Consider the following 24,958-nt stretch of genomic DNA (forward strand, 5'->3'; position numbering starts at 1 on the left):
TTTCATTTCTTCTTCAACTTAATAATAATAATAATTTGGAATAAAATGAACCCACAAGACCTGGTCAACTTCCACTCATCATCATCTTGTTTCTTCTTATGCCTTCAATCTTCCTCTGTCATACTATCACACTTTGTATATCACGTCTGGAAGACAAATACCCACTATTCAAAGTTGTTTAAATTCGTAAATATCTATGCTTTTTCATCTTGCCCACCAAGTGTTTGATGAATTGCCTCAAAGAAGTTGAATTTTTTTTTCTTCAGTTCAGTCTTGGTTTGGCGTATTCGGGTATGCTTTATTGATTAAATCTTGTTAATTAAGCTTGATGTTGGCGGGTTAATTCGGAATGAAAATATATGCTGCATCATCATCCTTGCCCACCAAGTGTTTGATGAATTGCCTCAACGAAGTTGGAAGTTTTTTTTCTTGATCTTGGGATATAATTCAGGTTTTTGTGTCCCCTGTGGGTGTTATTAGTCTTGTTTATTTATAGTTTAGTTGGTTGTATGTTATAAAAATTGTTTCTTTTTCATCTGGGTGGTCAAGAAATGGAGGGTAAAAGTCATCCTGATGTTTATGATGCTGATGAAGCTACAAGTAGTGTAACGAAAGATTCGTTAAGTTATTCGGAGTTATCTCACTCTACGCGTAAATTAAGTTCGGTTCTTGGTGAGTTTAAAGAAAATAAGATCATGGAGTCTTCTCCGATTAGAAAAGCTGTGGAGTCTCTTGAAACCGAGTTGAAAAAGGCGAAGGCATTGGTTGCAAGTCCACGTTATGCGTCTTCACCATGTAAACGAATTGAAGAAATCACGGAAAATCTCGGCAGATCGATAGGGCTTGTGTTGTTTGCTAGTCATGATGTGTCGATGCACGGGAAAGAAAAACTCGAGGCGTTAAGGCGGGAACTGATGAGTGTTGGGCAGTTTAGTGCTGCGAGTTCAGATATTAAATCGGATTTTTTGGATGATGTTGTTACAGAAGAAGGTGATGATGATGTTGTTGAGGAGATTATTGAAGTGGAAAAGGAGTTTTCGTGTTCTAGTGTTGAAGATGTTGTTTTGTATCTCAAGTGTGGGAATGATGAACAGTTAAAAGTTGCGCTTTTTGCCTTTAACACATTGATATGTGATGATAAGGTTTCTTGTGAATGGATTGATACTGAAGGTGTTATATCGATTTTGTTCAGCCGGTTGAGTTCTACAAATTCAGTTAATCGGTTGAGTATCATTAAAAATCTAAGAATCCTCGTTGCGCAAGATAATGAAATCAAGGTATATTTTTTATTACTCTTAAGAGTGTGCCTTTTGAAGTACTATATCTATTTTTACTAATTCAGTAATTTGTGTGTTTTGACTATGAAACCTAGCTTTACTTTTTTTTCCATTTTTCTTTTCTTTTTCTTTTTTTTTTGTTGTTGTTGTTGCATGTATGGCCTATAATATAATGTTGTAATTTGGGAAATATGATTAAAGTTTCGATCTTTTTTTTTCTTTTTTTTTTCCAAAAAGTTCTAAATTTTGAATATTTAAAGAGATCTTATTTTATGCATTGGTAAATTTTTAACCAGTTTATTTGACCCGCTGGAGATAAAGCATAGCCTGAATCAACCCATTTGTAACTAAACGGGTCAAAATTGTCACTTTTACTGTTTATCATGTGTGTATTTTACATAGCGAAATAACATGCAGAGCAAGATGGCAGAGGTTGACTTTTTGTCAGCATTGGTCAAATCGTTGACTCGGGATGCGGATGAACAGAGGGAAGCAGTAGGCTTGTTATCAACTCTGTCTGATGTGTCAGCTGTGAGAAGAAGGATTGGAAGAATACAGGGATGTATAGTTATGTTAGTTGCTATTTCTAATGGTGAAGATCAAACAGCTTCCCATGATGCAGGGAAGTTGTTGGCTGCTTTATCAAGTAATACCCAAAATGCCCTTCATATGGCAGAAGCTGGTTATTTCAAGCCATTAATCAAGTACTTAACTGAAGGTAACTTAATTAAACCTTCATTGACAATTTGTCGGTTTCCACGCGTTTGCTTATGAACTGGTCGGATTGTTTTTTTATCTCAAACGGGTCAATTCGGGCCGTGTTTTATCTCAAATGGGTCAATTCGGATTGGCTTATCCAACATGTTAATTCAGATTGTGTTTCATCTCATAAGGGTCTATTCGGAATTTCGGATTGTGTTGAGCGGGTCAATTCGGATTGTGTCTCATCTCAAAAGACTATATTCGGATTGTCTTTAATGGGTCAATTCGGTTGTGTTTTTATCTCAAACGGGTCAATTCGGGTTGTGCTTAATGGGTCAATTCGGACTGTGTTATATCTCAGTCGGATCTATTCAAATTGTATTTTATCTCAAATGGGTCTATTTGTATTGTGTCTGTCACAAATGGGTCAATTTGGATTCTGTTTTATCTCAAACGGGTCAATTCGAATTGTGTTCTATCTCAAACAGTTCATTTTGGATTGTGTTTCTTCTCAAACGGGCCAAATAAAGTTACTTTCTTGATACAATTACAGGGTCCGACATGAGTAAAGTTCTCATGGCAACAGCAATTTCAAGAATGGAACTTAGTGACGAGACCCGAGTTTCCATCGGAGAAGACGGTGCAATTCCGCCATTGGTCAAAATGTTCAAAGAAGGAAAACTTGAAGCCAAATTATCATCATTAAATGCACTGCAAAATCTATCAACTTTAAAAGAAAACACAAAAAGATTAATCAAGTCCGGCATCGTCCCCTCACTTCTTCAACTATTATTCTCCGTGACATCGGTTTTGATGACTCTTCGCGAACCCGCATCCGCCATTTTAGCCCGAATCGCCAAATCAGACAATATGCTGGTCAACCATGATATTGCTCTCCAAATGTTCTCACTTCTTAATCTTTCAAGTCCCATTATTCAAATCCACCTATTGGAAGCTTTAAACAGCATCGTTTCGCATCCTAGGGCATCAAAAGTCAGAAGAAAAATGAAAGAAAATGGGTCGATTCAGCTTCTATTACCCTTTCTTACTGAACAGAATCCCAAAATTCGAATCGGTGCGTTTAATTTCATCTACACTTTGTCTAAGGAGTTATCAGATGAACTTATGGAGCAACTGGGAGAAACTCATATTCATACAATTGTGAACATTCTTTCATCTTCAGCATCCGAGAATGAAAAGGCGATAGCTGCTGGCATTCTGTGTAATATTCCTGTTAATGACAAGAAAGCTACCGACATACTCAAAAAGGCGAATTTGTTACCCATTCTTGTATCAATTATGAACTCAAAACAAGCGACGGGTTCAACGACTCCGTTATCATCACAATTGATTGAGAATATTGCAGGGGTATTAATTAGATTTACCATCACATCAAATGTGAAGTTACAGCTTTATGCAGGTGAGAATGGAGTGATTCCCGTTCTTGTAAAGATTCTGTCAGACGGGCCGATAATTGCTAAATGTAGGGCCGCAACTTCGTTAGCTCAGTTGTCGAAGAACTGTTTGAATCTCAGAAAGTCAAAGAAGTCAACGTGGCTATGCGTTCCTCCGTCTTTAGAAGCCTTTTGTGAAGCTCATAACGGTTACTGTTTTGTGAAATCCGCTTTCTGTTTGGTGAAATCGGGTGCGGTTTCACCATTGATTAGAATCTTGGAAGGCGATGAACGGGAAGCTGATGAAGCGGTTCTCGAGGCGCTATCGACTCTTTTGCAAGATGAGATATGGGAAAACGGGTGCGGGTTTCTTGAGAAAAAGGAGGGAATTGAAGCGGTTATAAAGGTGGTGGAATCCGGGAGTGTGAAGACGAGAGAAAAAGCGGTTTGGATATTGGAACGGGTTTTTCGGGTCGAAGATTATCGGGTCAAATATGGAGCAATGGCACAAGTGGTGTTGATTGATCTTGCACAGAATGGGGAGGCACAGTTGAAACCAACAGTTGCTAAGTTGTTAGCACAACTTGAACTCTTGCAGGCTCAGTCTGATTACTTTTGATTTAAATTATTACTTTTTTCAACTTTTTTTATCAGCTTATATTCATTTTTGGTGTTGTTGATTTTATATACAAGGTGTGTGTTACTGGATTGTATTGTACAAATATATGAAAATGAAAGTTATATTGCTTGAAGAGAAAATAGATTATGCAAATAAATAATTGTGATCAGAGAAGACTGTTGGGAGGTCGTGGGTTCGAATCTCGCCTGGTGCATTTCGTTCCGCGTTGAAGGCATCAAGGCGGCAACCATGACATTTCAACCCGTTCAAGCTGGTCGTTAGAAATTAACATAATCAAGGTAGACTTTAAGAAGAGAGTCACAAATTCATCATTACATATCTTATATGGGAATGCTTTAAAGTTTAAAGAACAATGACAGGTGAGAATATGGATCATAGAAATCTACATGTCAATTTAGCTCCACTTAAGAAGACTTTAGCATATACACTATTTACATGTATGCAATCATCATAACCTCCATATACTCATCATACATTTTAAAGATAATAAAATAACATGCATCTTTACCGTCCGTAGTTGCCACAAAAGATTCTTCATCGTACCAACTCGATGATACATGTCATGATGACTTGTATTTCAAATTCCACTCGATTATGATACGAACCATAAAGTTTTTCACACCGAGAAATAAACTCATTCGGTGGGATTTAGGGACACGTGTTTTGGTTACCAAGGATCCGTGTTATTATATAGAGAGCTTGCAATTGATGAAGGTCTAGTCCAATCATCCTCCATTAGAATAAGATTAAGTCGAATGATTAACTTTTCTACCGCTTCTTCCTCTACTTTTATCAACAAATCCGGTAATTGCGTCACTTTCTGCAAGTAACTTTCTCATAATTTTGACAATATCTTATACTAAGAAATGAAAATTGCCAAAAAAAAACATATTTTATGTACCTTTGTTTCCTGATATAACATGAGATATTGCAAAGACTCCCTGTAGAATCCACAGTGATACAAGAGAACACCATAATCTCTTAGTTCAGTAGGATCAGCTTCAAGAATGATGAGCCGCTCACATGCTGTCCAATGAAAAACAAATATTTATAAGAAAAATAAATTAGAAGAAATATTTAAATATCTGGGGTTGTATTTTAACTCAAACAGGTCAAATCTAAAACGAAAATTGGCCCTGAAAGTCACCGAACAATTTAGATTATTACTGTAATAATCTTGTTTTATATGAAGATTTTTAGTCTCATTCAAAGATTTAAATAAATAATGTTAGTATCATTCAAAGATTTAGACTATCATTGTAACAAAATTTATTTTGATCATAATCAAGTAATTAGCACACGAACTCTTCATGATTAGTAAATAAGACAAAAAAGTGTTTTGTGGGACAATCCAACCAAACTAACGAGTTAAAAAGATGACCCGCTATCTGACCCAGTTAGTCATCTTGCCCCCTCTGATAAACTTTAATGCAAACCCAGGAAATATAATTAACATATTTAATAGATGTTTCAATTTTAAATGAAAAACATACCTGAGAGTGCACGCCTTATATCCCCAAACCGAACACTGGTCCAAACACCACGTTCCAGCCTATGTCTAGCAGCCTTTGCAGATGCAAGCTCCAAACCACTATAGATGTATAAAAAATGATCACAAAATTATATTCATTAAATATAATATAATTCTTTAATAAAAACAATTTAAGGACCTTTTGTCAACATTGGCTGATCTATCAGAACAGTGTGCCGCCTCCGCTGCTCTTAGAAACGGACTTTTACTCTGGTCAAGTTGAAATGGCCAAAAAGCATCCTTCAAATCTCTTAAAATCTGCAAATAAAGTGATAAAACTAACTACTAAAATGAAAAGTGCGGAACTAACAAAATGGATATGAAAAAAAGTAAGTGAACCTGCAGGCCACCTTCAATAACAGAAACTCAGTTGTCACAATATGTTCTTGATCATTGGAGGAAAAAGCTTCAACATCAAATTTGAGGAGACCCCATAAACGCAGCATTTTCAGAATCTCAGAATATATCAGTGAAAGCATAGACGTTGATCCCACACGATGAGTCAAAACCTGAATGGATATTTGATAATAATCATAAAATAACGTTTAATCTGTGTAGACAGATACATATTACATAGTAAGGCATACTGAATGAAGATAAACTGCTCGTTGTTCCATATGATTGGTTGACTTGGTCCTACGAAAGCCCTGAATAAAACCAAAAAGATACAAGTTAAGATTGAGCTTAAATCATTATTAGTTTCATGTCTCTTTGATATGGAAATAAATCGCATAAAAAACTTTATCTTCACTAACGATATATTACTGAGTAGTAAGAAGGTTTTGATTTCAATTATGTGTAATATGCTACCATTGTGCACAAAACCTAGTCCATACATGTTTATGTGTTATAGATACTTTGCTAGTTCAAATTTTAAAACCGATTTATATAACAATTATCATATTTATAGCATTAAAATGATATTTACATGCTTCATATATGTTCTGAGAAATTATATTATTATGTGGAAAAGCCTATAAAAATATGTCCATAATTATTTTGGCCATTTATTGCAAATAAACTAATTTCTATAAACGGTTTTATCAAATAAATAGGTTTTAAAAGAATTAAATCCACTAAAATATAATCTGACGGTGTTTATAAATTTCCAGACTTGAAATATTATTATAAATGAGTTGGCTTTCAGTATGAATTAAGAAATGGAGGCAGATATACCTTATCAACATACATGTATCGGTCTAGACACTCGAGGAAAACATCAGGAGATGATGTAAATGATGAGCTGTATAGTGAGCAGTAACCCATAGATAGATGATTCAATCTTTCAACAAAAGCATCAACAGGAAGTGGTACAGATGAGTGAGAAAAGAGCGAGTCATCTTCTGCAGCTATATAAAGCGCTGTTTTCCCTAAATCAACCTCCCCGTTGATGATTATGTTTGTTTCGCGCTCGGTTTTTGACAATTTCTTGATCTGTGAGCAGAATCCCTCCCTTGCTTCCTGTTGCAGATATTAATCTTGAGCAGCGTTGTAAAAATCACGATTAGGCGCCAATTAATCGGCAACTAATCGGAAATTGGAGTGCTACACTGCTACAGATTCGATTTATCACCTAATCGGACGTCAAAATCTTTGAATTATTTGAAAATGTATACTTTTTTTGAAAAATTATACATAATTATTAATTACATACAAAATTTCAATCCAGTCAATCCCTATTAATCGCTAGTCAGGGATGAAAATGAGCTGAGTTGCCCGCAAGCTACTTGAGCCCGAATCGATAAAAAGCCTGAAACGAGTCAAGCTTTTATCAAGTTCGAACTAAGCCCGAGCCTCAAATAAAGCTCGTTTGATTATCAAGGCTATTAACTGCTAATAAACAATTAACCGAAATCGATCGTTTATGGAATTTTTGATAACCAAAGTGTTCAATAATCAGTGATTGGCCACTAAAATCGATACCAGTCAAATTTCGATCAAAATTGGTCAAAATCTTTAAAGTATTTGAAAATTTATATATAAAGTTTTGTATATAAATAATAAGGGTTTGGATCAAATACAAATTAAATTAACATGCTAACTGCCAGAATCAAGTAGTGTAATTATATATACAATATATTATAATTATAGTGTAGTGTAATTGCAAATTACACTACGGTTTAATTTCATAATTACACTGTTTGTATATATAATTAACTACTACTTGATTCTCATGTTTAGTACAGTTTTTTAGTTTGTACGATAACTTTCCCCTAAACAATAAATATATGATTTTGAAAAACTACCCATAAATAATAAATATACAACACTGATCTCTAAAAAAAACCCTAATAATTATAAAAATCAATTGAGCTAAAAGATTAAGGACCAACCTAACAGTTTAAACATCGTTTAGGGCAAAAGCTAAATCCTAGGCACAGAATCAGAACAGTGTTGTAATTTAAATAATAATAATAATAATAATACCCTAGCATAGGTGGTGTTGAATCCGGAGGAATCGAGAGCATCATGGAGAACGAATTTGAGGTGTTTTGGTGGTGGTTTGAAATTACATCGACAGACACAAGCAGATGGTGGTGGTGTTGAGGATTCAGAAGCTGATGATTGAAGAAGAGAGGTGCCTAGAATCCATGGAGAAGAAGATAACAACAACCCAACACTCATTTCTAACTCTCTCTGGATATTACTATATTATTATTCAACAACAAATGCACCGTTTGTTGATGTTTTGATATTTACGAGTTTTGGTTTAAAACAAAACGAAACACGAAATATCAGAAAATCTATGTACCCGTACCCAATTTTACGGTGCGGATATGGGGACATGTACTTTCGGGTAGAGGTGCACAAATCGGTTTAAAACTCAAACCGGTTTGGTTTAAAATCGGTTCGGTTTGGTCAGCAGAAGTCAAAAACCGGTTTATGATCGGTTTCAGTTCGGGTTGAAACCGGGTTCTTACCATGGTACGACCGGTTTTGGTTCGGGTTTTGATTGGCTTCGGTTCGGGTTTTGACCGGTTTCGGTTTGGTGGAGAAAACTACAAACCGGTTTCTACATAATCGGTTTCAAACCGGTTCGGTTTGGTTTAGTTTTCGGGTCGGTTCGGTTAACTGGTTTATTTGCCCACCTCTACTTTCGGGTACAGTGCTTTTTTTGGTACCACCTTTTTTTTTCTTTAAATTTTCACTAAACTTGATATCGGTAGTGTACAATACCGACAAACAATTATCTTTAACACCCCAACCATAACCGTAATAACACAAAATCAAAACATAATACTAAAACTAAAAAGGAAATAAACGATAATATAAAGACAAAATTACAAATTTTGTTCGTTAAACAAATGCGATTAATGGATCAGGTCCTTTAAAATGCTTTTTTGCAGGCGGTGTCCTTTACGTGGGATGTTTGTTTGATTTTTGTCCTTTTGGCTAACACCCATCCATTTTCGCCGTTAAGTGGTTGCACGTGAGAAACATGTGAGGGGTTCTTTTGTCTTTTCACCCATCCCTGCAACATGTCAGGCTCATCTCCTTCATCTCTCCATCTCTCAAATTAGGGCTCAATTCATAGATCTAAAATTAGGGTTCGATGCCAAGATCAAATATTAGGGCTCAATCGAGGATGATGTATTGTGTTTATGGCAAGCAAGCTGTTGTTCGAACATCATGGACTGACAGAAATCCTGGTCGACGATTCTTTTCTTGTCCCAACATGGTAAGCCCTTGAATTGTTTTCAGTTTTCTTTGAATCGTATAATCTTCATCTTCCTCTTTTATCCAGACATCAGCTTGTCCATTTCTTGGATGGCGTGACCCTCCAATGTGTGAAAGGGCAATGGAGATAATCCCTGGTTTGTTGAGATCTAAGAACAAAGCTGAAGAAAGTCTGGAGAAAAGTAAAGAAGACGTAAGGAAAATGAAGAAGAAGCTGATAATGAGCTGGATCTTTTTAGTGCAATTGTATTTGCAATGAAAATGATATGATGTCTTTGATCTTCTTAGGTTGTTCTTATGTTTCGAATGTCTTTGATCTTCTTAGGTTGTTCTTATGTTCCGAATGTAGTTTGGGTTAATGTAGTTAGGATCTTCTTAGGTTGGCAATGATGTTTTTTGAATATAATTTAGAAGGTAATAATATGATGTCTTTTTTATGTAATTTGAATGGTGAGAATGAATGTAATTTGCAATGTTGACTACTGATAGTTTCATACATCAATTACCAATAAGAAAAAGTGTCCCAATATGGTTTGAAATGTAAATGGTCAAACAATAGATGACTTTGGTTCCATTGTATTCAACAACCAACAATCTCATACAACATAACAACAACATATAGACATCAACATCAGCATGCGAACAATAACATCAATTACCATATGCATTCAACAACCAACAATTTCATACACCATAATTATTCCATGGACAATCCACACTACATCCCTAATAGCAGTCAACACATATTACATCCCAAAAGACAACACAAAAGACAACCCTAAGAGAACCCAAAATATTGTTCCATGGAATACACAATTAAAACCCAACAAGCATACAACCCAAAATATTATTTTTCCACTGCAGCAGTGCATGATCTTATGTTGTGCCCTTTTTGATGACATCCCCCGCAAGCGCTGCTACCTGGTGGCCTTGACTTCTTAACTGTTTTTACTTTCTTGGATGGGCCTTGTTCTTCAACTTCCAAAGTTTTGCCATTTGCCTTCTTACCCTTCTTACCTTCTTCAACTTCCACAACTAACTTTTTCCTGGATTTCTTTGGCCTTCCAATAGACTTATGATACTTAGGTGCTGTGATTTGTGTTGGCACCTTTGACTTGGGCCACATAGTCATATCATTAATAGGGTAGACTTTGTAATTGTATACAGCCCTCCACCTCTCCATTGTGTATACTGGATTGACATATGTTTCTGGTCTACCAACATTTGGGTCATGAGCAGTCTTCACCCAAACACTTGCCACAACATGTCTGCATGGTATCCCAGTGACTTCCCACCTCCTACACGCACAAGTGTTTGTTCTCAAGTTCACCACACACTGATCACCATTTGGTCCAGTTACTTGATAATGTTCCTCACCATTTCATTGCACATTGTACCTATTATTTGAATGTATATGAATAATGCATATTCAATTTATGTTCAAAGACACATGAAATGATTAGAACTGACCTGTTAGCTTCCTTTATCACTGAGTCCATAACCTTAGTAGCATATGGTGTTAGCAAGCCTGATGACTTATCAATTACTTTTAGAACATTCACAATCTTCCTCATAAGGTACTCCCTTATGTATTCCAATAATGTGATTATTGGTTTGTCCCGTCTATCTACCAACTTAGAAATGAAGACTTCACACATGTTATTGGTGAACACATCTGATAGTGCTCTTCCAATTGTAACAAAATAATCTATATTATGATCAAGACATCTTCCTTTCATAAACATATCAACACTCAAGCTAACAATTCAGAAAGGCAAAAGAAATTGTTACCGGTAAAGTGTGATCTTGACCAATGCTTTGGTGGGATTTTAGACACCCAAAGATGTGCCTTTTTGTTCAACCTTTTTAAATTATCCATTTCCCTCTCATAATGAGCATTTGTTGTACATACGGCCAGTTTCCAGATAGTATCTGTGTAAATCTTGCCTTTAAATATGTGCTTAATATTTTCAGTAATGTGTCTAACACAAAATCTATGCTATGCACTAGGAAACACCCTTTCCACTGCTTGGATAAGGCCCTGTACATATAATGAAGATCTGTTAGTGACATGATCTTAGATAGAAATAAAAAATTATGGAATGAAAAGGAGTGTATATAAACCTTTTGTCTGTCACTCATGAAGGTAAACTTAGATCTACTATCCAGGCCCAAATCATCACCAAGGCATTGCAAAAACCATTGCTAAGAGAGCATTGTTTCAGCTTCTACAACTGCATATGCTAAAGGGTAATATCCATTGTTTGGATCTAGACCAACTACTGTGAACAATTGACCAGGCCATGCACTTTTGAGGAAAGCCCCATCCAGTCCCAAAAGATCTCTCCCAATAGCTTTGAAACCTTGTTTCAAAGGCCCCAAGCATACATAGATTCTCTTAAAAGTTCTTGTCTCAGATGTGGGGTCGGTGCAATTTTCTACTTCAAGGTGAACAGTTGTACCTGGATTAGCATTTTTCAACTCTTCAATGTAATCTCTCAGTAGCCCATATTGAGATATGAAATTTCCATTAATTTGTTCTTTGGCCAAATTCTTTGCCCTATATGCTTTCATGTTAGAAACACCAACCTCAAACTTCCTCTGGAACTTATCTTTGATACCTTTAATTGAAATATTGGGGTTATCTTGGAGTTCCTCAATTAAGTGATGAGATAGGAAGGTTGCTGTGCAGGCATAAATTTTCCTTGTTTGAAGGCATTTATGGTTAGTCACCAACTTGGTTATTATCCAAGATCTTGTTTTTTTTTGGTAAGAAAGCAACAGAACCCAAGGGCATTTATTGATATGTGGGTCTTTCCTTTTTCCTCTACCCCCAACATGTTTATCTTTTGACCCTTTGTCTTTACCACAACTGCTAGATCCAACCCCCAAACTTTTTTCCCTATGGGACCCATCTTCCAATTCACCTTCACACACTGCCCTTACCCTTATACGATCATCTTTTCAAATCCTAATTTGTCTTCTTATTTCAACAGCATGTGATCTAATCAATTTCTTCACCTCTTCCTTTGTACCAAACACTTGACCCTTATAAAAAAGGGAATCTATGTCTTTGTCATCCATTTCTTTTTTATAAATTTTATCATTATCCAACATTACATCTTCTATTTCCATTTCTAAACCATCTAAACTATCAATGGCAGCCTGGTGATCAACATCAATATCAGTATGTAATCTAAAATCCCTCATATCTACATCGACATCATTTGTTGTGTCACCATCTTCTAACATGTAATCACTATCTTCCTCGTCAATACCATCCCCTATCTCATCTCTCCCATCATAGTTTTCATCTCTACTGTCATCATCTCCACTGCCATCATCTCCACTGCCACCATCTCCCATGAAATTACCTTCACCTCCCATGACATTACCTTCATCTCCCATGAAATTACCATCATTTCCCATGACATTACCTTCATTTGTAGGTTGGTGATTATCACCTTCTTCATGATCACCAAAGGTATTGTCTCCAAATAAAGGGTCGAATTCAGGGTCGTCTAATACAAGATCAATTTGCTCTTGTTGTCCACTGCTTTGGCCAACTTCATTTGTACTAGCATGCCAACCCAACAAAAAGCTTTTTCTCTTGGCTGAATTAGACATATCAGTTGCTATCTCCATTGCCATATGCTCTTCATCAGTGATTTCTTTAATTGCAACCTTTGATGGTGAGCAAAAATATATGTGGAGAGTGGTTGTTTCATGCTCAACATACACACTCATTACTTTATGCTCTCCAACATACCGAGCAAATCCCCTAATATCGTCATCACTTCCCAAAGCTCTAAGCCCAAAATCCAAATCTTCATTTGGAACTAGATAATGGTAGTATCTAGTTTCTTCTTTAGAGTAACCTATTTGCTCCAAGATTCGATCAACCTCATGAACAGAAAACATGTCAATATCAAGTTCATGAATATGATGCACCACACCTCTATTATAAACTCGTATAAGGAATTTGGTAAATTTACCACCATGGTGCAACATTATGGAAAACATATGAGGTAATCCAACTACAAAATAACAGTAATCACTGTGTAAGTACCAAAATTAAACTAAAAACGAGTACAAATTACCATAGTAAGCCCTAGAAAGTTGAAATTACCATAGAAATTTGAATAATCTTCTTGATCGTGTGCTTTGCCAATGTAGAATTGCGGCTCCATTATATCATCTGAGGGTGCTTGCTTGGTTTGATCGAGGATCGGAAGGTGAAAGAGTGTTAGGGCTTTGTAAGGGATTATTTAGGGGTTTTAAAATCAGAAGTGAGGGTGTTAAAGACATGTTGCAGGGATGGGTGAAAAGACAAAAGAACCCCTCACATGTTTCTCACGTGCAACCACTTAACGGCGAAAATGGATGGGTGTTAGTCAAAAGGACAAAAATCAAACAAACATCCCACGTAAAGGACGCCGCATGCAAAAAAACATTTTAAAGGACCTGATCCATAAATCGCATATGTTTAAAGGATAAAATTTGTAATTTTGTCTAATATAAAATCCACATAATCAAATAATGAATTCTAAAACATATAAATTATAAAGTCTCCCACAATTTTTTTATCAAAATGTTTAAAACAAAATTAACTTATACAAACAAAGTTAACATACGTTTAATCTTCGCTAGTCATCTTTGCATTTCCCCTTTTCATTTTCTTTGTTATTGCTTCTTCAATTTCTATAGAAAAACAAGAGAAAAATTTTATATACACAATTATACATACATGAAATAAAAATATATGAATATACACGTATAGATCGAGAAGGAACTGATTCAACTGATATATATTAGGTTTTGAAAATTTCGCTTGAAAGTTAGTTCATGAGTGTTGGAAACATAATAAAAGCCCTACATATTCTAAACGGGCACCGGTACCCGTAATACTCGTACTATGCACCCGAAAGTACTCGTACCTAAAATCAGCAAATTTGGGTACCTGTACCCGTATCCAATAGACGCGTACGAGTATCGAGAAAAAATCTCATCCCTACTTCGGAGTTTTATAAAACTTTATATATTAAAAGTTACAAAATATAAACAAAAATTGATTTAAAATTAGTTATAATAATAATATAATTCAAACTAGTACATAGTCTGGTTAGAATGGGACATCGAGAATCTTCAAATTTAGAGAGCTATGCAGTCATAGCAGTGGATTGCTGTGGGATAACAGTAGGATAGCGGTTAGCAGACCTTTGCAAAATAGCGGTGCTAATAGCGGAACCATTATTAGCGGCGCTATTGGCCATTATTTGACCGATTTTTTATTCCTAGATAGCGGTCATAGCACCGATTTTCAAGATTGTATATGTGGGCTAAATTAAGAAAAGACCAAAAAATAGCTCAAACTTCAAATTTGATCTATTATTTATTTATATAACCAGTTTTTTTGTCCAAACCCTAGAAGAGTCATGTTCTCGCTCTCTACAAACGATTCCTTGGTTGATGTGGACTCGGAGGAAGATTTCATTGCTTATGATTGAATTATGTTTCAGTTATTGATACTTTTTGTGTTTTTTACTTTTGATATTACTATTAATATATATATATATATATATATATATATATATATATATATATATATGTTACATGATATTAAAATTACCGCTTTCTCACAGCTATCCCACTGCAATAACCTATATCTCAAATAGCGGCCCTTGACCGCTAACCGATTTTTTACTGTATTAACTGCATAGTTAGAGAGTGCGGTGATCTTAGTACAAAAAAGTCGCCGTTAAAAAAAACAGATGTCTTTCTCCAACAAAAATACATTTTGAGAATATTCCCTTACAAAAATTAGTTTAAGCCCAACCACGCCAAAAGCGAATGATACGATAATTAATCAAATTAACAAAATATTATTTTCCAGTAACTAGATAATGAAAATATAAAAACCAAAATATCAGTTAAAAGTTTGGGTTTCTCCCATAATCAAACCAAACTAAATCCACTAATTTTCAACCAATTTAAATCACAAAAATAATCACAAATGAAAGTTATATATTGTAACTTAATATTTCAAAAGACCTAACGGTAACGAGCGGGAAAAGAGTTATCATTTTAAATCCCACCCTATCACAATATTCAATCCTCCATATAATTCTCTTCCATTTGATCATCTTCTACTTGTTTCAGTTACAAATTTCTGGATCATTATAATCTTTTGTGAAGTCTAAACCCCATATTCTAAATAGTTTCCTAGAATTCGTGCTATCACCGAACCCTAAACTTTATTTGCGCCGTTTAGTAGTAGAATTCGGAGATTATGGGAGTCGAGAATTATCATGTGATCGAGCTTGTTGGAGAAGGATCTTTCGGTAAAGTATACAAGGGAAGACGAAAGTTCACCAGCCAGGTATATATCCGTCTTCATTATTACTTGAATACTTTCGTATTAGGTTTGTTTTAATTATATTTTTGTGTATTTACAACAGACCATTGCGATGAAGTTCATACTGAAGCACGGTAGAACCGAAAAGGATATTCAAAATCTTAGACAAGAAATTGAGGTATACTAATTAATATTAATGCTACTATTTATTAATGTTATTATGTATATATTAAGTTTGTCTCATGTGATGACTACTTTTGCAGATCTTGAGGAAACTGAAACATGAAAATATTATTCAGATGTGGGATTCATTTGAGAGTCGACGTACAAGAGTTTTGTGTTGTTACCGAGTTTGCTCAAGTAGCTTTGTTTGATCTCTTTTATACATATATTAATATTGCAGCTAGTATTGTATGTAAGTTTTACTTTGTATATATTGATCGAATGCGATTTCATATATAGGGTGAATTGTTTGAAGTTCTCGAACATGACAAGTGTCTTCCTGAAGACGAAGTGCGGAAAATTGCAAAGCAATTGGTACAACTTATATTATATACACATGTTCATATTATTATATGTTACCAACATCTTTTTATATACAATATGTTTATGCTTTTTTGTGAATTTTTAGGTGAGTGCATTACATTATTTGCATTCCAACCGTATAATTCACCGTGACATGAAGCCACAGAACATCTTGATTTGTGAAGGAGGTGTCGTTAAGGTTGGTTGTTCGTTGGCAACTCAAAACGACTTGTTTTTCTAGTATATATTCGTGTTTTCTCGTTAGTAGAATTCAGGTTTTTTTTTTAAATTTTTTATCAATTTACTTAAGTATAACCATTACTCTTTGTCTTATGAAATAGCTATGCGATTTCGGGTTTGCGCGTGCTATGTCAAATAATACAGTCTATCTGCATTCAATAAAAGGTACAATTAGCTTTGTTACCATTCTTTTATAATCTTCTTCAAATATTAATTAAATAGTTATTTGTGCATTTTTTTTCAGGCACTCAGTTGTATATGGCCCCGGAACTTGTACAAGAGCAACTCTACAACCACACCGTCGATCTATGGTCCCTTGGGATCCTTCTGTAAGTTATTTTCTCCTTGAAAAACTATACGATTCTTAAATTTGAATTCGTTTGTTATATTTTCAGGTACGAGTTATTTGCCGGCCAACCTCCTTTTTACACTAATTCAGTATATAAACTTATCCGACATATCATCAAGGATCCGGTTAAGTATCCAGAAACCATGAGTGCAAACTTCAAAAGCTTCCTTAGGGGGCTGCTTAATAAGGTATAATTATAAATCTCTGAATAGTTTTATATAATTATTCTGAAATCTCAACCCATTTTGACCCATTTAAAAAACCCCTCATTAAAAATTCAAAAAAAAATAATTAAAAAATCATAGCTCGAAATATAATCAAAAACTAAAAAAGTAAAAAAAATAAAAAGTTTACTCCGTTTTTCTCGTTCCATAAAAAAGAAAAAAAAAACTCAAGAAATGTCAACCTGTTTTGACCCGTTTCAATCATTTTCTTTTTTTAGTTTGACCCATTATGACCCATTATATACATTTTATTACAACTCATTCAACCCAATGGGTCACATTTGCCACCCTGCTATAAATCTATGAATAGTTATATATTGTATTGTTTATGCTTTTTTGTTTAAATATGGTAAAGTTTATCAAAACCGTGAGAGCAGGATCCTCAAAGCAGGCTTACGTGGCCGAAGCTTCTTGATCATCCATTTGTTGCAGAAACTCTAAAAGATGTTGAGGCTAGGGTACTTATCTTTTCTTATTTTTTTTTAAAGTCGGTTCTTAAACATGGTAACAAAACATGACATCTTATGTTAATTAATAACAAGGAGCTTCGTGCCAACACTGCTGCATCTAGAGTTAGCGATGACGGTCTGATCTCTGCAAGTACACAAACAGTTATTTTGGATATGTTTATATAAATATTGATGTAAAGATGCATGATTGGTTCTATTCTCTTATCAGATTGCCAGCTATTGGATAAACTGGAAAATAGTTCTCACACTGTCAGTGGTGCCAAGTTAATAGGCCGAGATAACGAAGCACTATCGTTTATCTTGCAGCCTCTAAAAAACCGGCAGTGCAGGTGAAACATCATATTTTTAAAATTCCTGAATATTTTCTGAAGTGTAAACGAGTTAACGTATACGGTTACACTTTGGTTTCAGAGATCAAGATGTTCTGTCTGCAAACCAGTCTTTGAATATTATTTCAAACTTAGTTGTTGCTGGTGCCATTAATTCTACTCGGGTTCTTGATGAAATTTTTTCGGAAGTTATAAGCTTTACTAATAATATTCTTCGCCTAAAAGAGTCAGATTATAATGACTTGCTGGTAAAGGTATGTTGCTTTATCTGTATATAATGTCTTCATATGTTCAATTTTCAAAAGGTTTATCAGTTTATCTATACTAGATATAAAGCATGAGTTAGGGACCTCTTAAATTTTAAGAGGTATTAAACTTGTTGCTTTAAGTACAAACCTGAATGCATAAAATTAAGACATTTTAGGGACAATTTTGTCTTTTGACAATTTTGTTTTTTAGTAAAGTTGGTTTTAATTTAATAAAAAATAATTACAAGTTTGGTTCTTTAACTTTAATCACATTTTGTTAATTTATAGAATAGTTACATATATACCCCTTATTTTAAACCAACTACCTCACGATGTTTAAACGTTTATAACTTTTTCAGACGTAAAAATATTATGCCATAAAAACAAGTATTATTGTCTTTAATATGAGTATGGTATTGCTATAGTTTTTTCATTTTAAAAACTTAATGTGTTACATGATTACCATTAAGGATCGGCAAACAGGTTGGGCGGGTTCGGCCATTCGGGTCATGGGTCTTTTAGGTTAAAGGTTTGAATGGGTCGATCAAAAAAGGTTAATCTGGTTTGGGTCGGGACGGGTTCGGGTCGAAAGGGGTCAAGTGAGACGAATTTCGTGTTAGAACAGTGTTAAGCAGAACAGATCGCGGGTCAAGACGCGTTCAATGTAGAGTTACTTGTGAATTGACACCTGATTGCGCGCACACAATCGTTGTGTGGCGTGCTCTCTAACGCCGGTTAAGCTTCCAATGTCGCATTACAAGCATACTATCGCCAGGTTGCGCGTATACTGTTGTGAAGTCACGCACTTACTGGAACGATAACACCGGTTACGCGTTAGATGTCATGTTTGCATACATACTCCGCTGCATCGTGCATGCATCCAGCTATATATAACAAACATATCTAATACTATATAACAAAAAAATTAAAATGCATTCAGTGTTTACAGTTTGGTCTGATTTCATATGGTCAGTTTCCATTATAAAACGCGAATCAAACCGTTTGCCACAGTTTGAAAATTTTGAAACCGACCAACCAACCGAATGTAAAAAACCCAGCCGTGAAACCAAATCGATGACTGGTTTAAACGGTTTCAAGGTTTCAAATCGAACCATGAACACTCGTAATTGTTACGTGATTAACAAGGCCCGTGTTCAAACACCGCTGCATCATGCGGGCACCCGTCTAGTTATATGCAGTGTTTCTCGGTTATAAAAAAGTTGTTGGATAACCGTGGAGGTGCGTTTGGAGATTCATACATCAGGCGCTCGGTTGCTATAGTGAAGCTTTATAAAGAGGTTTCTAGTACTAAAGAAGATTCGTCCGGAAGACTTTTATATGAATCAATTGCATGCATTACTGTTATATTTTCTCAAGCAGCATAAGGTCTAAAAGCATCTTTGGTCACCGGTGCTGACGTGGCTATCAACGGTCTTAAACAGATACTGGATCTTGCTAAATCATCAGTGTTAGCTGATACTTTGGTTTCATAGTTAGTGACTTGTGGCACGGGTCTAATGTCTGGCTCGTCAAGTTTGTTACGCACCACTTGTGAAGCGTGCAGGGCAATTTGGTCATTGATAGATGCATTTGAGATTCAGTTTACAAGTGAAAATGCACATGTGTTTCCGTTAGATCGGCTTAATATTGAAGGACATTGTGACAATCGTCAATTTCAGGTTAACTCCGTTAACTCAACTCCGTCAATTCAAACTTAAAGATCACTGAATCTATAACGCACACCTCATTACATTTAAACTAGGGTTTAAATGACGCTTGACAATTACTACATGTGTAGTCTTTCGGAAATTGCACCTAAACGCAAACGAGTTGACGCAAACAATTGGTGAATAAACGAAAAACGTCAAAACAGTAATTATGTGATAATTATGTGTTAGACTTATGTGTTGTGTGATAACATCGTTATAAACGTTAACTCAATGTACTAGAACTAGTTAATTAAGCTAGAAAAGCAACAATTGAAAGTTGAGGGACTTGAGTGTAACATATTATTATTATTAATAATAATAAACCTAAACCCTAACTCTTTCTTTCTCTCTTCTCCCCTACCCCGATCGGACTCTCTCTTCCCCCCCTCACGGCTGCCGCCATTCACACACACATACAAACAATCTTTCAAGCTTTTGATTGAAGATTAAGGTGCTAGGAAGGTATAAACGACTATCCCTTGCATCCTTTATACTTAATTTCAATTTTTAATGGGTTAATTGAAAACCCTAGGGGCCGATTTATATGTGTATGGTGTTCATATGATTGTTGTTGATTTGATGATGTATTGATGATGATTTGATAACTAGAATTGATATTGTTACATGTTAATTGTCTGTGTCTTTGATTTGAGTTCAAACAAAAACCCTAATCATGTATGTAATGTGTAATTTATGTGCATGGATAGTGATTATGGAGTCTAGAGTGTTATATGAATGAATTATGGTCCATAGATAGTTAATATGTTGAGTTTGGATGCAAACAGTTTCTGGACAGATTGTGTTATTGATGTTTAATTGACTGTAACGGGGTGTAAATGTGAAAATTGGTTGAGATTATTGATACTACAGTAAACTAGGTTGAGTCTAGTTTCTAAAGAATATAAATTTGCAATTTTTGGACGTGTAAAAGTTAACTTTTATGATTTTACAAAAACGTTGTGCAAAGCTGAGTTGTTAGACCAGCTGTTAGGTTGTTTTGTAAATATTATATCTCATGAACTACGAGACCAATTGGGTTGGTTCCACTTCTGGAAGTTGACTTATCGAGTTAGGAACCTAACCCAAGTGGTCTTGCATTTATTGGATTTTTCGTTTAACGGGAATTTCAAATAACATTCTGTTGCGCATGAATTTGACTGTTATGAGTTTGCTGTAATGATTTGATTATTGTGAGAAACCTATGTGGAATAAAAATATAATAAAATATGTTCTGGAAACCTAAGACATATATGCTTTTGTGATGATTTTTGGTAAATTAATTGTGATGCTATGATCGGTGGGATAGACTAGTTTTTCAAGTAGAATTCTGTCGTTAAGAAACTAGTTGCTGAGTTTTGTGAAAGTTGCATGAAACAACGTGATTGCTAATTTATTATCGTGTTTTGACCAAATTGCCCTTGAGGGGAATAATTGCTAATTGATTGTCATGATTTGACCAAATTGCCCTCGTGGGGAATAATTGCTAGTTAATTGTTATGTGTTGACCAAATTGCCCTTACGAGGAGTAATTGCTAGTGATGTACATTATGAATACATGACACATAAATAATTGCTTACACATGTAACGTATCACAAATACACTTGTTAAAGTCACACACGATTCACAAACGAAACACTAAACATGTTGTGTGCATAGGTATTATGTGCCGGGTCTAGAGACTCGATAATATTCCGACACTTAGAAAAATCTCTTTGTTGTTTTAGAACGCTAGAGAGAGTTTTTCTGTGACGCGCATCTTAGTGAATTATTTTGGGAATACTTCGCAAACAGTGAGTTCACTTACCCCTTTTTAAACTGTTTCAAACGCTTTTCACTTGGGGGAGATAACATACTCCGAAAACGCATTTAAGATTTTGTTAATATAGATTATATATCACTTGTAAAGACTAAGTGGCAAACGCAATAACTAAAGTCCTTCATTCACATCGAACCGTTTAATATTGGATTATAGCGAGTCATTGTTGAGTAGTACTACTGGGTTTGACAAACCCCACCCAACGCTAAACTCGACTGGAGGTCGAGTGGGTGTAATCTTGGCTAAACACATACCATGGTCGGGATAGACCTGGTGGCAAGGCAAATGATAAACAGTCAGCTTCGGTGTCGAACACTTAGTAATACTTGTTTTATAGGCTAGCTACCTATAGATATATAATTGACATAACACTATCTGGTAACGCAAAATGCTGAACGCAAAACGCTGAACGCAAACGCTAAACGCTTTATTTTATATAAACTTGTGAACTCACCAACCCCATGTTGACACTTTTAGTATGTTATTCTCAGGTAGCCGAGGCGGGCGCGCGGTTTAGGATCATGCATTGCTTGAAACACTTTTAATTATGCAAACTTATTTTTAACTGTTATCATTGGGTTTTAAGTCGTCCTGCGTGACGCAACATTGCTTTCTATGGTTTTACGCTTCCGCATTTAATTACTCGTAAACGTTCTCATGGTTTTGAAACTTTGTTTTATGGTTTGATTATAACTAATGAATCCGATCCTGTTAGTTCACACCCTCTGACGGTAAAACTCCGTTAGTGGATTTTGAGGGTGTGACAGACATCAACCTGAAACACTGACTGGTACAGATTCTGAAAAAGTAGTTAATGTGGTTACACAAGCATTCCTCAGATCCAAAGGTGTACAAGTTGCATTTTGCTACTGTCTTCGCCAACGCCTCGAGGCCACATGGTCTTCTGCTATTCATATCATCTTAAGGTGTTGCGTGCATGATAGCTCGGTTAGTGGTGTTCTATGCGGTGACGATAATACAATCATTTCAGAGATATTTTCAATATTATCTCTTTGTGCTTCCACGGAAAAAAACAGTACGAAACTGTCGAAAAGTAAAATATCCGACCCACGTGTCCTGATTCACCATTCATGCCTTCTACTTGCTGCAGTTGCACAATCCTTAAACTCAAACGGGCCGAAGTCTGCACTTTTCATGCTTAGATCATCACCAGAAACACAACATTCTCGCCTCACGGATCTCGTCCACCATTACTCTTCATCTGATAGAATGCAGCCTCATTCCATGTCTGCCATGCTGGCACTTGCTTCTATTTTGTCACTCGAAAGTAATCCATATGTTGAAACATCAATATCAGAAACAGCACTGTCTTTAATTCAAACAGCACTGTCTTTAATTCCCCAAAGTGTCACACTTTGCGGTTATTTAAGTGCTTTAACAGGTAATAATAACAATGCGAACCGCCTCTCGTATTGGCACGGTTTTAAAGATTGCTATGTAGGTTTGTTATATTATAAATTAACACGAGGCGGCCTGTTAGCAATCCAACAGTCGTGTGCCAGTGGTGTTCCTCAAACTCTTATTGATTTGTTGGGAAACAACAGCAACTGTTCGGATCAAAATGAAATCGAACTATCACCTGTTGGAGTTGTATGGGCTGTTTCTTCACTGTGCCAGTGTCTACCAGGTGGCAGTACCGCTCTTCGCCAAGTTTTGCTTAAACGGGAGCATGTGAAACTTGTGTCTGGTTTAATATCAGATGCACATCTTGTGTCTGGTTTAATCTTATAAGACGTTGGGGTGGGCCCGGTGGAGGAGAAAACGGAATCAAAGATACAGTTAATTCTGTTATCAATCTTCTCTCATTTCCATTTGTAGCGGTTCAAAATGCGACAAGTTGTCCTGATGACAAAGAGTTGGCTAAATATATTCAAATTCTTCTAGAGGTGCATATTTGTTTTAATTAATATTGTTTTTCTAGATAATAATTTTGCTTTTGAATATGCAGATGGGAATTCCAGCTTTAATAATTCAGTGCTTGAGACATGTGGACTTAATGAATGCTGCAAGGCCCGTTGCGTTTCTAGCCCAAATGACAGCGCATAAGCCACTGGTAGTATCCTTGGCAACGGTCGGTTGGGTCCAAATACGATGAGGCGGTTACTTGATAATTCTTCGGAAGTCAAACTGGATGGTCTAACGATAGTTTCAAATGTTGCGCGTATGCATGAGGTCAGCTCTTGTTAACTATTCAAAAGGGGGTTGCGGCGCAGCTTGTTGCCCGTTTGCCTGCCACTTTATTGTAATCGTTTTGATTTTAATGAGAAATAGCAAACCATAAAAAAAAAAATTTGATAAATAAATTTTTACTAATTTGAATTAAAAAGCAGGATTTTTATGAGCACATAAAGGGAGCAGACATCTTAGAACTTTTGAAAGGCGGTCTTACTCACGAAGATCCTAATATAAGCGCCAAGGCATGTAGCGTTCTAGGAAACATGTGTCGACACAACGACTTCTTTTATCACTTGTTGGTACATAAAAATTATTACAGCAATAATATTACAAGAATAATGTTACAACAATAATATTACACCGACACATTTTTTTGGTGTTTTATAGGCAGAGCATAATATTTTTAGTCTCTTAGTTGATCGTTGCTATGACGGTGACAAACACGCCCGCAATTGTGCTTCTTTTGCAGCAAGATAACTAACATTCTATTTTTTTTATTACAATATGTTTATGCCAGTTATTTATTAGTACTTGCTTGACTTTTTTCTTTAAATAGATTGGTAATGTGACTTATCATAATGACTTCTATCATGACCAACTGAGGGGAGTCATCCCTCTACTTGCAAATTTGCTGCTATCAGAAGACAAAGAAGACGCGACAAAGAGAAACGCATCGGGCGCTCTTAGCAATCTGGTTCGCCACTCCAGCAAACTTTCTCATGATATGGTTTCTAAAGGAGCAGTGCAGGTAGTACTTTTGACTATTAAAATTTAAAATTTTAATATTAGTATTATAATCAAATAATTAATAATATGGTTACTATTGAGTATTGACTATTAACATATGCAGGCTTTGTTGAAGTTAGTGGAAAATTGTTCTAGCAATGAGTCACTTCAAAAAAGAGCTCTTCTTGCATTGTTTAAAATGTGTGCACATGCGCCTTGTCGAGAGTTCATGCGTGCATCTGATCGGTGCCAAGTAGTTGAAACGTTCTGTGCGTCGAGAGATGAATGGATTGCCGAACGTGCTTCTGCCATTCTCAAAAGAATCTCTCAAGCGTTTTGTGCGTCGAGACAAAAGAATGGATTGACCAACCACACATGAACATTGACCAATGTTTTCCCTTTATATGTTAATATCATTGTGGTGAATATCTGTATGTTAGGACAATTACTAGCTTGGTCTAGTAGCAAAGGTATAGTCTTTAACAAAATGGTCGTTGGCTCTAGTCTCACTTGAGACATAAGGTAAAAATAGGTAACGTTTTTAGCGT

At 35.6% G+C, this 24,958-nt stretch overlaps 2 protein-coding genes and 1 pseudogene across 2 annotated transcripts; 2 read left to right on the plus strand and 1 right to left on the minus strand.

Moving 5' to 3' along the window:
* Window positions 1-473: 473 nt before the first annotated feature.
* LOC143556312 (U-box domain-containing protein 44-like) lies at window positions 474-3,995 on the plus strand. Its single transcript, XM_077045664.1, has 3 exons — window positions 474-1,277; window positions 1,695-1,995; window positions 2,533-3,995. Exons 1-3 carry the CDS (start codon window positions 552-554, stop codon window positions 3,990-3,992), a joined length of 2,487 nt encoding a protein of 828 aa, XP_076901779.1. The 5' UTR covers window positions 474-551; the 3' UTR covers window positions 3,993-3,995.
* A 441-nt stretch (window positions 3,996-4,436) lies between these two features.
* On the minus strand, window positions 4,437-8,178 carry LOC143556300 (uncharacterized). Its single transcript, XM_077045654.1, has 8 exons — window positions 7,972-8,178; window positions 6,721-7,005; window positions 6,132-6,191; window positions 5,895-6,053; window positions 5,684-5,802; window positions 5,507-5,604; window positions 4,915-5,039; window positions 4,437-4,833 (listed from the first exon to the last, which is right to left on the minus strand). Exons 1-8 carry the CDS (start codon window positions 8,167-8,169, stop codon window positions 4,681-4,683), a joined length of 1,197 nt encoding a protein of 398 aa, XP_076901769.1. The 5' UTR covers window positions 8,170-8,178; the 3' UTR covers window positions 4,437-4,680.
* A 7,333-nt stretch (window positions 8,179-15,511) lies between these two features.
* LOC143556319 (serine/threonine-protein kinase TIO-like) lies at window positions 15,512-24,789 on the plus strand (annotated as a pseudogene).
* Window positions 24,790-24,958: the final 169 nt, after the last annotated feature.

Source organism: Bidens hawaiensis, unplaced genomic scaffold (genome assembly GCF_021521415.1).
Source record: "Bidens hawaiensis isolate Kalapana, Puna unplaced genomic scaffold, B.hawaiensis_p1.1 tig00018514_1, whole genome shotgun sequence".
Lineage (NCBI taxonomy): Eukaryota > Viridiplantae > Streptophyta > Magnoliopsida > Asterales > Asteraceae > Bidens > Bidens hawaiensis.

Coding starts and splice junctions, on each gene's coding strand:
- LOC143556312 (XM_077045664.1), top strand. CDS start 552: ATGGAGGGTAAAAGTCATCCTGATGTTTATGATGCTGATGAAGCTACA. Junction 1,278..1,694: donor CGCAAGATAATGAAATCAAG/GTATATTTTTTA, acceptor AATAACATGCAG/AGCAAGATGGCAGAGGTTGA. Junction 1,996..2,532: donor AATCAAGTACTTAACTGAAG/GTAACTTAATTA, acceptor ATACAATTACAG/GGTCCGACATGAGTAAAGTT.
- LOC143556300 (XM_077045654.1), bottom strand. CDS start 8,169: ATGAGTGTTGGGTTGTTGTTATCTTCTTCTCCATGGATTCTAGGCACC. Junction 6,054..6,131: donor GAGCAGTTTATCTTCATTCA/GTATGCCTTACT, acceptor ATATCCATTCAG/GTTTTGACTCATCGTGTGGG. Junction 5,040..5,506: donor TATAAGGCGTGCACTCTCAG/GTATGTTTTTCA, acceptor TTCATTGGACAG/CATGTGAGCGGCTCATCATT.